This window comes from Pundamilia nyererei, unplaced genomic scaffold, assembly GCF_000239375.1.
Source record: "Pundamilia nyererei isolate P.nyererei 1_Seehausen unplaced genomic scaffold, PunNye1.0 scaffold00116, whole genome shotgun sequence".
NCBI classification, from domain to species: domain Eukaryota; kingdom Metazoa; phylum Chordata; class Actinopteri; order Cichliformes; family Cichlidae; genus Pundamilia; species Pundamilia nyererei.
This window is the reverse complement of record NW_005187517.1, coordinates 344,612-356,503: the sequence shown is the minus strand read 5'-3', so window position 1 is coordinate 356,503 and position 11,892 is coordinate 344,612. Positions and strand designations below refer to the sequence as shown.

The 11,892-nt window shown below is 41.4% G+C and overlaps 1 protein-coding gene across 1 annotated transcript in view; it reads right to left on the bottom strand.

The window, feature by feature from the left end:
• LOC102194653 (plexin-A1-like) overlaps window positions 1–11,892 on the bottom strand; it is a 166,597-nt gene that overhangs the window by 137,090 nt on the left and 17,615 nt on the right. The window contains exons 3-5 of the mRNA XM_005742072.1: window positions 3,835–3,935; window positions 1,275–1,398; window positions 804–957 (exon numbers count right to left, since the gene is read on the bottom strand). Coding sequence (XP_005742129.1) covers window positions 804–957; window positions 1,275–1,398; window positions 3,835–3,935 — 379 coding nt within the window. The remainder of the gene's footprint in view (window positions 1–803; window positions 958–1,274; window positions 1,399–3,834; window positions 3,936–11,892) is intronic.

Sequence of the window (11,892 nt, the reverse complement as noted above, 5' to 3'; positions counted from 1 at the left end):
GCGACCCGGCCCCGGATAAAGCGGAAGAAGATGGGTGGCATTTTTTCATCTCATTGTTTCAGTTCAGAATATTGTATGTAATTCTACACTTACTGATAAAAAAATATTGATAAAAAAGCTTTTTTTAATAGAGTAAAACCTTTCGCTTGGAAGGATGTCCAGGCTACATTTGTTAAACGTTAAGCCAAGAGCTGCTCACACGGGCACTTTATTACTATGAATCCCGTACGTAGCCTCAGAATAGTTTAACACAGTTGTAACCCAAGCTAACAGGAGCTAGTGTCAAAATAGTAGCAGTTTTTGAATTTGCTAGCTTACAGTATATGGTTGGCTGTAAGAGGAGGAGGTCGTGAATGTTGCTGTCACCACTGAGGGACAAAAAATTTGTTATGTTTCAAATGCAAGTGCTGTATTTTCATGATGCAGTTTGCTGAAAAGGTAAGAAATGTGACAACTAGGTCTGTTTTTCATCTGAATAAAAGCCTTTTTTGTGTTGCTGCCCAGATTCTGTGTCAAAGTACATCAGCGGAAGAAAAAAAACCCTAAGGCAGCTACTCCCAGCTGGCATTTTCCATTACAAAAAAAATAGCTGGACTCAGACACCAATAATGAATCTACTTTTAAAAAGTTCTCAGTTTTCTTCATGTGATAATTATGATATGAAATGACATTTCTTTTTCACTTTAACAGATAAATAAGATTATTGTTTAAATGATCTGGGCTTTCATTTTGAAAGCAAAAGCCAGACATTTGTGAAGTCTACGTTAACTCCAACATCATATCTTTTCTGACTTATTGTCTACCTTGGTCTCGCGTGATGGGGGCGATTTCTTTCGTCGAAGGAGACAGGCAATAGATGCGTCCACCGTAGATGCGCCCTTCCGTTTCTACGTAGTCCTCAAAGGAGCAGTTCACTCCAGCAGAAAGACTCGGCACATTCTGTGTCTGAAGCACAAGCTAGCGAGAAAAAAAGACAGAAAGCAGAAAGATGAGACACAGCAGAAATTTAAATCAATACACTTCATTAGCAATGGCCCAAAGCAGAAAATGCTGCTCAGACGTGTGGCTCAAAACGCACTTTTCAGCTCATACTCAAAATGACTTCTAGCTACAACACAAAACAAGCTTTATTTAGTCTCATTTCACATCTGCCTTATTCATTTTTCCCAACCATTAATCTTTACCCCACTCGTCTTATAAAGGACCACGTACAAATTCACGAAGCCTCTATAGAGTAGCTGAACAGATACACAAGGTCAGACAGCGCGCTGTACCTGCACTTCTGACATGGTGACGGAGACGGTGTCTGGCTGGATGGAAAGTCGGACACACTGTTCGACTCTGGTGGTGAAACGCTGAGGCTCTTCTGCTCGTTTGCAGCGATCCTTCCTCGAACATCTAGAGACAAAAAATATGCTCACATAAGCAATAAATGAGCAATAAATACCTGTGTTTTACATGAAATCCACACCAGTCTTGATTCCTTGTTGTGCTTGTATATGTAGAGTACATTTTACTAAGTATCACAGCTAAAGGCATTTGGTCCAAATGTGGCTTTTAAGCACTTCTCAGTTGGGAAGAGAAAAAAACAGCGAGATCACTGATTTATTGGATAACCCACAGGGTGCTGAGTTTCAGACACCGACTCTGTTCATTAGTGAGTGCATAGATGCATGGAAATTAGAATTAAATTGCAAAGGTGCATATAAACAACCTATGCAGTTACAAGTTTAACACAGGAGAAACAGGAGTATGCGTTATAACATGGCAACCACACATTCAGCACTTTTTTAATAGCAACAGAACCATAGTGTGGTCATCAGTATGCCTATTTGTACTTATAAAGCAAGCATTGAGTTAATCAGAGCTATGGTTTAGCAAAGTCTACGAGGACTGATTACCGTGAAGACTGACCATGCATAAGAGTCAAACATAAAGTCCAAAAGAGCAATAAACACGTAGAGCAAGGCATTAGTTCGGGCACTGAATGTACTTGCATTCACTGACTGGCACCAGCTGCTCATTCATGCTTCACCATCAGCGACTCATTCATCAGCTGCTTGGCTACCAGCTGACCAGAAATTCCCAATCATATTAACACTGGTGTACATGCTGTCCTTTACAACTTAACACTTCTCACTGTTGCTCCGCTGAAACCTGGATGTCAGATGTGGCACAGCTTCTTTTTTTTTTGGTTGTTTTTTCACCCCAGCGTCCTCCTTATGTGCTAAACATTTGGTAATGTTGCCTTAATTAAGCTTTAATGTCGAATTACTGCACGTATTTGTGAAGGGGAATTGGATCTCCCAACCGAATCCTCGCTGCCTTTTGCATTCTTTTAGTGCTCTCTTAGAGAGCAGAACCTTTTCCACTAAATCAAACAATATAATTAGCTATAAATGGTCAATTCCTATATGCAAGTGTTTCCGACCAAATTAGCAGAACAAGTTTTTAGAAAGTGGCTACTGAAGAGAAAAGGCCAATTTCCTTGGGCTGCAATTATATCCTCAGAAAATGAGTTTAATATTGAAGCTAATGTAGGCTGTGGGGGGCCAGTTTGAGGATGCTGGAATCTAAAGGTCTGTTTTTGACTAGCCAGGTGGGGAAAGGTGAGAAAGTAGTCAGATTTTGACTTCCTTTGCCAGATGTACAGATAATTACAACACCAGGAGTGAATGGAAGGAGAGACTCTTCAAAGCTACAATAACCTTTTCCTTCAACACATTATAGACTGTTCAAAAAATATTAAAGGGACACATTTAATCAAGAGTTTAGCATCAAGTCAATTAAATTTCTGGGATATTGATCTGGTCAGTTAAGTAGACGAGAGGGTTGCTAATCAGTTTTAGCTGCTTTGGTGTTAATTTCATTAACAAATTCTTCCTTCATTCTTCGACATTCTTCCTTCCTCATCTCACTAGGGTCAGCGTTAGTACTGGTAGTGTGAGGCGATACCTGGACATTACAGAGGATGCACAGGTAGTCCAACTCCTCCAGGATGGCACATCAATACATGGCATTGCCAGGAGGTTTGCTGTGTCTCCCAAGACAGTGTCAAGATTGTGGAGGAGACTCCACAAGACAGACAGTTAATCTAGGAGAGCTGGGCAGGACCGTAGAAGATCCTTAACCCATCAGCAGGACCAGTGTCTGCTCCTTTGTGCAAGGAGGAACAGGGTGAGCACTGCCAAGGCTCTAAAAATGACCTCTAATAGGACACTGGTGTGAAAGTCTCTGAACAAACAATCAGAAACAGACTTCATGAGGGTGGCCTGAGGGCCCCACATCCTCTATTGGGCCCTGTGCTGTTCACAGATGAGAGCAGTTTCACCCTGAGCACATGTGACAGACGTGACAGGGTCTGGAGAATGTTGTAATTTGTAATATTGTTCAGTATTTACCATTACCTGTGGGTTGATAACACATTCCCCACCGAGATCTGATGTGCTTTCAAAGTGTTGCTTTATAGTAAAATAGTAAAATGAGAGCATTCAGACCATGTTTATGAATAAGTCACAGGTCTAAGCCTCAGTGTAGGTGACACTGAGTGACACATTTTTTGTCAATTATTGATCCAAGAAAAACAGATAAACTTATCTAAATACAATTTTCAAAAGAAAGTCATTATATAAGGTGTTAAATCACGGCATTTGTTGTGTTAGAACACACTGACAAATGCAGTGCCAAAACAGGTTCACATAATGTGGTTACCATGAGCATAAACAGGCAGAACTCACAACTCTGTTGAAGTGACAGACTGTAATTAAGTGCAGAACACCCACTGAGCAACCACCGGAACAACTACATACGACGCAGTAAAGAGTATGCACTTACACATTATGCAGCACACACCAGCCACAGTGAGGGTCTCCTGATCCCAGACAGGCTCCACAGGAAGTGTACTGCTCACAGCTCTCCACTGGTACACGGGTGACCTAGGAAGAAGACGGAGAAAAAAAAAAAACACGCACATAAGCACGCATTCGGCAAACACACTTGGTTAAAGCTGCACAGAAACCCTGTTTACATCACCTTCAAACAGCTTGTACTATATAGGGTTGGTATAAACAGGATCTACTGGAGGTGTCCTGTGTCTGGAACATGAGATTAAAGGAACAAGCCCACTGTGACTATCACAGATAAACAGCTCTGAAAGTGCTGCTTACAACTCCATACTGCTGCATATAAAGGTAGCTAGAGGGAGAAAAGTAGAGGTCTACAAACATGTAAACACACCCTCTGAAGAACTTATCTCTATAATACATATACTCTGTGCTGCCCACAGTTCTGATGCAAGCAAACAATTTGTGTATTTTTAGGCATTGATAATTTCTCCTTGTCGCGCGCCGAAGAATAAAACTCAGTTGCAATTTATTCAAAGCAAAAAGATCTAAGAGCACTGCGCAGATTGTATGCATCAAAAATCAGCTTAGCCCCTCAGGATTAGAGGTGCTAATCTGATCATCAAGATCAGATTCACACTCCCCATAAAGACTGCTGTTCAGCCTATGATGACGAGCTATAACTAGACACATATAGCAAGTTTAGGCACATTGCTTTGTGCAATCGTCAGTGTAGTCGTCGTTTGGTTGGGTAGTGGAGGATCAATACTGGATGGATTGTTGTGGAATTTGACGCTAAAGGGTCGAAATCAACCTGCTGATGTGGCAATCGCATAAGAATTCCTCTAGCCTGACCAAGAGTTTCATTTTTTTGGCTTCAACTAGGATTATCTCAGCTAAAAATATTCGAAATTGCCAGTTGACAAGTTTCATATAGGGTGCACTAGGTACTCGCCTGCCTACAGTTGCTGTGCAAGCACTTTGCAAACCACATCCACCCCACCCTTCCTTATCATACTGTATCTAACTCAATCAAGCTTGTATGACACATGTTGCCACTGCTCTAGAAGGGCAGTGAGGTGGGCCTTTCCTGCGTTATGCTCTTTCCTATCTGGGTATGGAAAGGCAGGAAAGTCCCAGAATAAAAAAACAAGCAGGTTTTATATTTTCTGAGTCCGCTAGGGTCCTCTTGGGTTCATGTGATGTAAATTTCAAGATCAGACAGTGAGTGCGAGGTCCACGCACACATCCGCAGAGAATTCACTTTACAATGCACCAACTATGCATATGTCCAGGCAGCAGACTTCAAAGAAGTGCAACGGTAATGACTACTCGGTCATCGGGGCTCGAGCTGTCCGTGTCTGCAGCTGAGTATAATCCAGGCTTCATTCCACCAAATATGAATTACTGCAGTAGAGAGCAATCCTCTTTTGGCTATAGTGCTCTAGACTTAAATGGGAGCTACAGAGTTTTAGTGTGTTTAAAGCAAAGAAGCAATCATGGTGAATTAGTGTAGGTTGCAGCCTTTTTTTGCCTTGACCCACATTAAGTCTGTCTGTCTTTGTCTTTACTATGTTAATTTTGACGATTCTTTTCTTATCGAGTCCCTTACAACTCTCCCAAACTAATGGGTGTACATTCAAAATTAGTCAAAGAAGCTTGCAAAGAAAAGCGTCTGGACTTCTTTAAGTTGCTTGAAGATGTTTCACCTCTCATCCGAGAAGCTTCTTCAGTTCTAAGGTCAAATGGTGGAGAGTCCCAGATATAAACCTAGTGGGAGTAACCCCCCACAGAGGGACAAAAGGACCCCCTGATGATCCTCTAATCGCCTGAGCCAATGTGTGAAACTGGGTGTGGGTCCCAATCAGCCAGAGTTTCGGGTGAGTTCATTGTGAAACCTGGCCCCACCTTATCATGCGAATTCCTGAGATCAGATAGCCCAGGATGTGAGTGGGCGTTAAGGCGTCTGGGAAGAGATCTCAAAACTGGATTATAGATGGCAGAGTTGGTGTCGTAAACCACCGCCTCTGTTCAAAGATGGTCGCCCCACAGTGGACATAGATGGCTTCTTTCACTCCTAGAGAGATGAGAGGTTAAAACTTCTTCAAGGAACTTAAAGAAGTCCAGACGCTTTTCTTTGCAAGCTCCTTTGACTACGATGACCTGGATGACTGAGAACCTTCACAGACATTCAAAATTAGCTAGCGTAAAGCTGTAAGGCCTTTTCTGCAGCTACATTTTTATTAGGCTGTCTGTCACTTGCTCCAAAAACTACATAAACCAGCTTTGTGCAGCACTCCAGTGAAAAATAAGCAATAACCAAATGCATGATACTGTGGTACTGTACTTAACACCATTAAGATAAACATCGAGGATTACTCCTTTTGTCTCCTAAATCTGTCGTAGCTGCCATTTGTGTCTCTGCATGACTGCACTAAGATGAAACTTGATCTCTTGCATAGGAACTGGGGAACTTCTCTATCAACAAGGACATCAAACAACATTGTCCAAATGTATCAGTCTCTTAAAGCGCAACTGAAGATGTATCTGAACATCAGGCCACGGTGAAACTTGCAGAAATTAGCATTGAGAAGTCAACAGATGGCTGCAATTATTATTGAACATGCATGTTGTATACTGCTGCCTTCACCATCTGTTTGCAAGATAATCGGGAAGGACAAGTTACACTGGATTATACCCAAAGTGTAGAAGAAATTGACTAATTATCCCTTGCAAAATGCTTTAATCACACCTGTGCACATTCAGGTTTAATCTTTTTCTTTTATAAATCCGTAATCTGCAGCGTATCAGAATCTGTGTATTTTATCTGAACTTACTGGATGCTGTTTGGCAGTGACAGGTAGATTGGCAGACAGGAAACTGCCTCAGGCAAGCACACACACACAAGCACACGCCAGTGAGAAAGTTACTCTCTGGACTAAATTGAGAGTTTGAGACAAGTTTTCTGGGGCAGTTGTTAAATTCTTAAATACATCACTGACCACCCAGGATGCATTCACACACGAGAACGTGCATGCACACCTCCTGCTTCCTCAGATAGGCGAGGTACGACATCAATAACACTGCAGAGGCAGGAGGCACACCAGGTGAGCTGGAAGGTGGTGAGGATGAATTCTAATGGCAGCTGCAGACGCAGCAGTGGAAAAAGCTTCAAAGAAGAAACCCTACCGTTTTTCAACTTATTAAACTTCAAATGTTGAATCATGCTCTTTTAATGTCTTATTCTTGAACAGCTGTCGCATGATTGATCAGACATGATTGCATATGTTGGTTTTAATGTCAACATACTTTTTTTTAAAAATCCCAATTTCCTGTACTCTCTGTTGCTCTGCTTACAGCACCTTCTGCTGCTCAAAATCTTCCCCATTCACATGATTCTCACCTCCCAAAGCAGCCTCTGATGACCACCAGAAGAGCATTTGGGTAGGAGCTGCTCAAGTTGTAGATAGTATGGGGAAAACAGTGTGTCTGTCTCAACTTAACAATGAACTCAATCTGCTTTGATGAACCCTACATGAGTGTCAGGTCTATCCTTTAATATTTTCATGGCTCAGTCATACTACAGTAAAAATGGGACGATAACCTCCTTGCAAACTGGAGAAAAAATCTGTGGTTGCCAGGTGACTGCACTGAAATTTTTCACATTTGGTGACCGACTGCGAGTATTTGAAGCAACCAACCGGTCACCCAGAGGTTCACCATACAACACCCTTCACCTCTGGGCGACCGGTGATTTTGGCAAAAAGATCTGTCTAAATAATTCCTGCATGACTCAAGCTCACTGCAACCACTGTCAGACAGATTGGTGAAGGTTTGCAAATAATTGCAGTCTAACTTATAAATGCAGGACTGGGAAACTCCGTTCCTTATATGAGCCAATTGCACATTACATCCCTAGACAGCTTTAATACAAACAGCAAATACTGCAACTAGATGTCAGTAATCCCAGCATCTCTTTCGCAGTCTGTACATATCCTCCTCCTGTGTCACTCTAATGTACAGTTGGACACAATAGCTTATGGCAGATTCATAACATGGTAATAGTAACCTGTGCCTGGTAACTATTATAATGCTACCATTACAAGGCCCAGGCCCCTTACAGGACATCAAATAGCAGCAAATTGCAGTCATTACTTGCGCCTGGACAAATACCACGCTAGTTATACAGCCTATCTGATAAAGGGAGGACGGAAAGAAAAAACATGTCATGCTCAAGCACAATAGCCAGGGAGAGAAGTTTATTCAATGGGATTTTGTGATAGTGGGCCAGATGATGTATTCCATTGGAACAGTTCAATTATTGAGTTTTAGAAAACAGATAATGGGATGGGAAACGGGAGATGCTCAGCCAAAGACTCTTTGTCTTACTGAGGTGGCTGGGGAGCATTGGCGTGTGTGTGTGTGTGTATGTGTGTGTGTGTGTGTGTGTGAGCGAGACAGTACATAAGTGAGCACCACCTATTTATATTAAATATGGCATTTTCATCCGTGGCCTATTTGCTGCTGCCGAGGGGAAACACATTCATCTGTGGACAGTGGCGGGAGGTGAGGCTGGGGGAGGACAGGGGAATTAGGAGAAGAGGTAGTGGAAGACAGAAAGAATGAGATCACGGAGGGAAAATGTCCATTTTAAACATTCATTTTAGTCTTCAAATGATAATGGACAGTGTTTGAATGGGGGGGGGGAGTATCCCCAGCAGCATTCAGATGCTTTTTCTCTTTCTTTTTTGCCATGTTTCCAGAGTGGAGGGTAGAGAGAGAGCAGAGCTGAGGAGATGACTGGGGAGAGAGTTTATTACAAATAAATAACTGCTACAAATGAGCCTCTCTCATTTGGGTCATGATAGAGAGCCTCTTAATTTGCCTAGTGGCAGATGAGAGGAAGGAGGAGGGTGGCGGTTGTGGGGTGGGGGAGGTGGATTAGATGGAGGAGGGTGGAAATGAGGAATACAGGGAAGGATAGATGAGAAAGACACACAAATGTAATTGCGACTGATGTTTCATTCCACATATGGGGCCCTTTTGGTCCCAAGCTAGCTGCCGCTATAGGCCTAGCTGTAATTGTCCCATCTGTATAATATGGCGAGGAATATAAGGCGCTATCGCTACACAATAGGCTGATGGATGAGCCCAATTTTAAGACTACTGCACAAATGCACACGTTACCAGCAACTAAGTGCATGCAAATATGTTATCTGTGGTAATGTAAGCACGCTGAGGTGCAATGTTTGAATGCACAACTTACACTTTAAATTATGTGCAAAGGATACACCGAAACGATGCTGGATGACTTATAAACACACAAAAATAATGGACAGTCCGAATATCAGTTTCAGTAGTGCTTGTTTAAGAAAAATAAATAAAGTCTCATATCCATTCCCCTGTTCTCTGCCTTTCTATCTTTCTGATATGCCCTCATCTGTCATGAATTTGGCTGGACAGACCAAAAACACACCAAATGAGGCCATAGATCACAAGTAGCCACTGCGAGACACAAACTTGGGCAGAAACAGGCAGAGAGGGGAACAATACAGAGCTTAGCAAGAAAACAAACTCAACAAACAAAGAGTCAACCCTTTAAAAGTGCATTCTTCCTTGCATAAGTTCACGTAGTACTCACATTCCCAAGATGACAATAAAGGGAAACACTGGGTTGAGTCTGTGTTGAGAAACTCAACACCCTACTGTTTGTACACCCTGTTTCCAGTATTTATGCTAAGCTATGTTGATTATTTACTATTTCCAGTAGAGCGTTAGCATGTGCAAGATGAAAGAGATGAAAAGATCTATATAAATAAACCTATAAAACAAACATATTATTTTACATATATTGTCTTCTTAGCCACAGATATGCATGATTCATGGCACCAGAAATCTGCACGAGCAATGAAACCAAAATGATCTAGGATGGCCTCCTAAGTCCTTCTTGACTTCCTGTCTCTTTATCTCACGCTCTCAGTCACTGAGATTTTACAAATCAGCTTCAGCCTGTTTCTTTTTTTTTTTTAAACCCAAGTCACGCTGTTGCTCCCAACCACATTAAGACTTCTCCATCGCTCTCCGTTTCACTGTCTGTCTCTTTGACTGTCTCACAAATCACATTCTGATCAGCCGATCAGTCATCTCTCTGCCTTCGCTGACAGACAGCAAGGATTTGTGCGCATCCGTGTTTGTGTGTCGGTGAGGAGAAAGATATGTCATCTGAAAAGATGCCAGTGCAATTTTTTTTTAAATATGTAAATGCACGCCGTCAAGTCTTTCAGAAATACAATTAAATTCAAGATTTCAAAAGTTCTCATTCGTTTTTTAAATGTTTTAGACATCAGTAGTGCCATCAGTGTTCAAAAGTCTTGAGCCACACCTCTTATTTTTATATTTTCCTTCCAAGGAGCTTGACTTTATTTCCATTTCTATAGTGTTCTTGAGAAATAGGATTTCCGAAGGTCTTTCAAAGCTTTTTTTATGGACATTTGCTGCTTATTCATTAATTTTAGTCCAGTCTTCATGCCTGAAAAATTTGAAAGTAGCATTTTTTTGTTTGTTAAACCATTTAACTCTGGCCAATGTAAAACAGGCCCCTAACTCGCAGGATGAACCAGTGTTGAACCAATTTTAAAGCACTTTTTTTTTTTACTAGCCGCCGGTCGCATAATTACATAAATTGTTCCCATTTCTTGTTTTGAATCAATTACCAAACATAACACCATTTGACAAGCACAAAAAAGCTTTTTTTTGCAGCAACAATTTGATTTCAAAAACTTGCTAACAGCTAAAACCTTGGCATATCTCAGCACAGTGTGCATCACGTCCTTATAAAATGTGATTAAACAGGAAGGGTGTATTTCGAAAGAAAAAGCAGCAGGACTAAAATACTATCTACAGCAGATGAACAATGTCTGAAAGTCATGTCCTTGAGAAACAGGAGACCTGACATAAGGACCTGAGAGATATATCTGGCCCTTCAGTTGATCTATCTACCATTTGCTAAAGTCTTACCAGAAATGGTCTCCGTAGAAGGGTCGCTGTCAAGAAGCCATTCTTTCCCAAGGAAGGGAAACAGGGAGAAAAGAGTGAGATATGCTAAATTACACAAGAACTGGACTGAAAATGAGTGGAGGAGTGGAGGTCTTAACAGAGGTACAGCTGTAAGTGTCCACGGCCATCTGCAAAACATGGTGGAAGCTCTGTCGTGATGTGGGCTGCGTTTCAGCAAGTGGTGTTGGGGATCTTGCCAAAAGTGATGCCACTAGGTTTGCAAAAAACTACCCTCACATTTTGATCCACCACACAATATCATCTGGAAAACATCTGATCAGCAATAGCTTCATTTTTCGGCATGACAATGATCTGGAAGCACAGTGCCAATGGAGTGAAAGCATATCTGGAAGACATATAATGGCACACTATGTCATAGATTGGCCTCCCCAGAAGCCAGAACTTAACGTTAACGAATCAATGTTGAAGCTTCTTGAACTGAACAAAAGGCAGCCAACATCCAAGAACAAGAGCTTTGAATGACCTTTAAGAAGCCTGAAGAACTATTCATGAAGACTACTTAATGAAATGACAAGAAAGACTAAATACTACTTTCATACTGACTTTCAAACTCTTTAAAACACTGTATTTCCATGCATTTTCTCTTCTTTCGCACATTTATAAAACAGGGTTTGGAGATTTCATTTTGATAGTGACGTGTACTTTCTAGTTTCTAGTTTCATTACATGTCCAACCTATAACATATCCAGTGGGCTTCACGCAGATTGTTAATGAGCACAGGAGCAACTGCCATCAACACTTCAAGCAGCACTTCCTCTCTTGTTGTCAACTTTAGAAACAGTCTTTCAGAAAAGGCTGGAGACACTTTTTTTCAGCTGTGAAACGCTGTGAAAAGTATATGACAAAAAAATATTTTTTTAAAAAGGGTGTTTTTCATGGATAAATCCTGAAGCAATTCATAGTTTAATTGAAGCATTACACTTGAACTTGAGAGCCCAGCACGCCAGAAGGGCTTCGATGTCACACTCAGAGA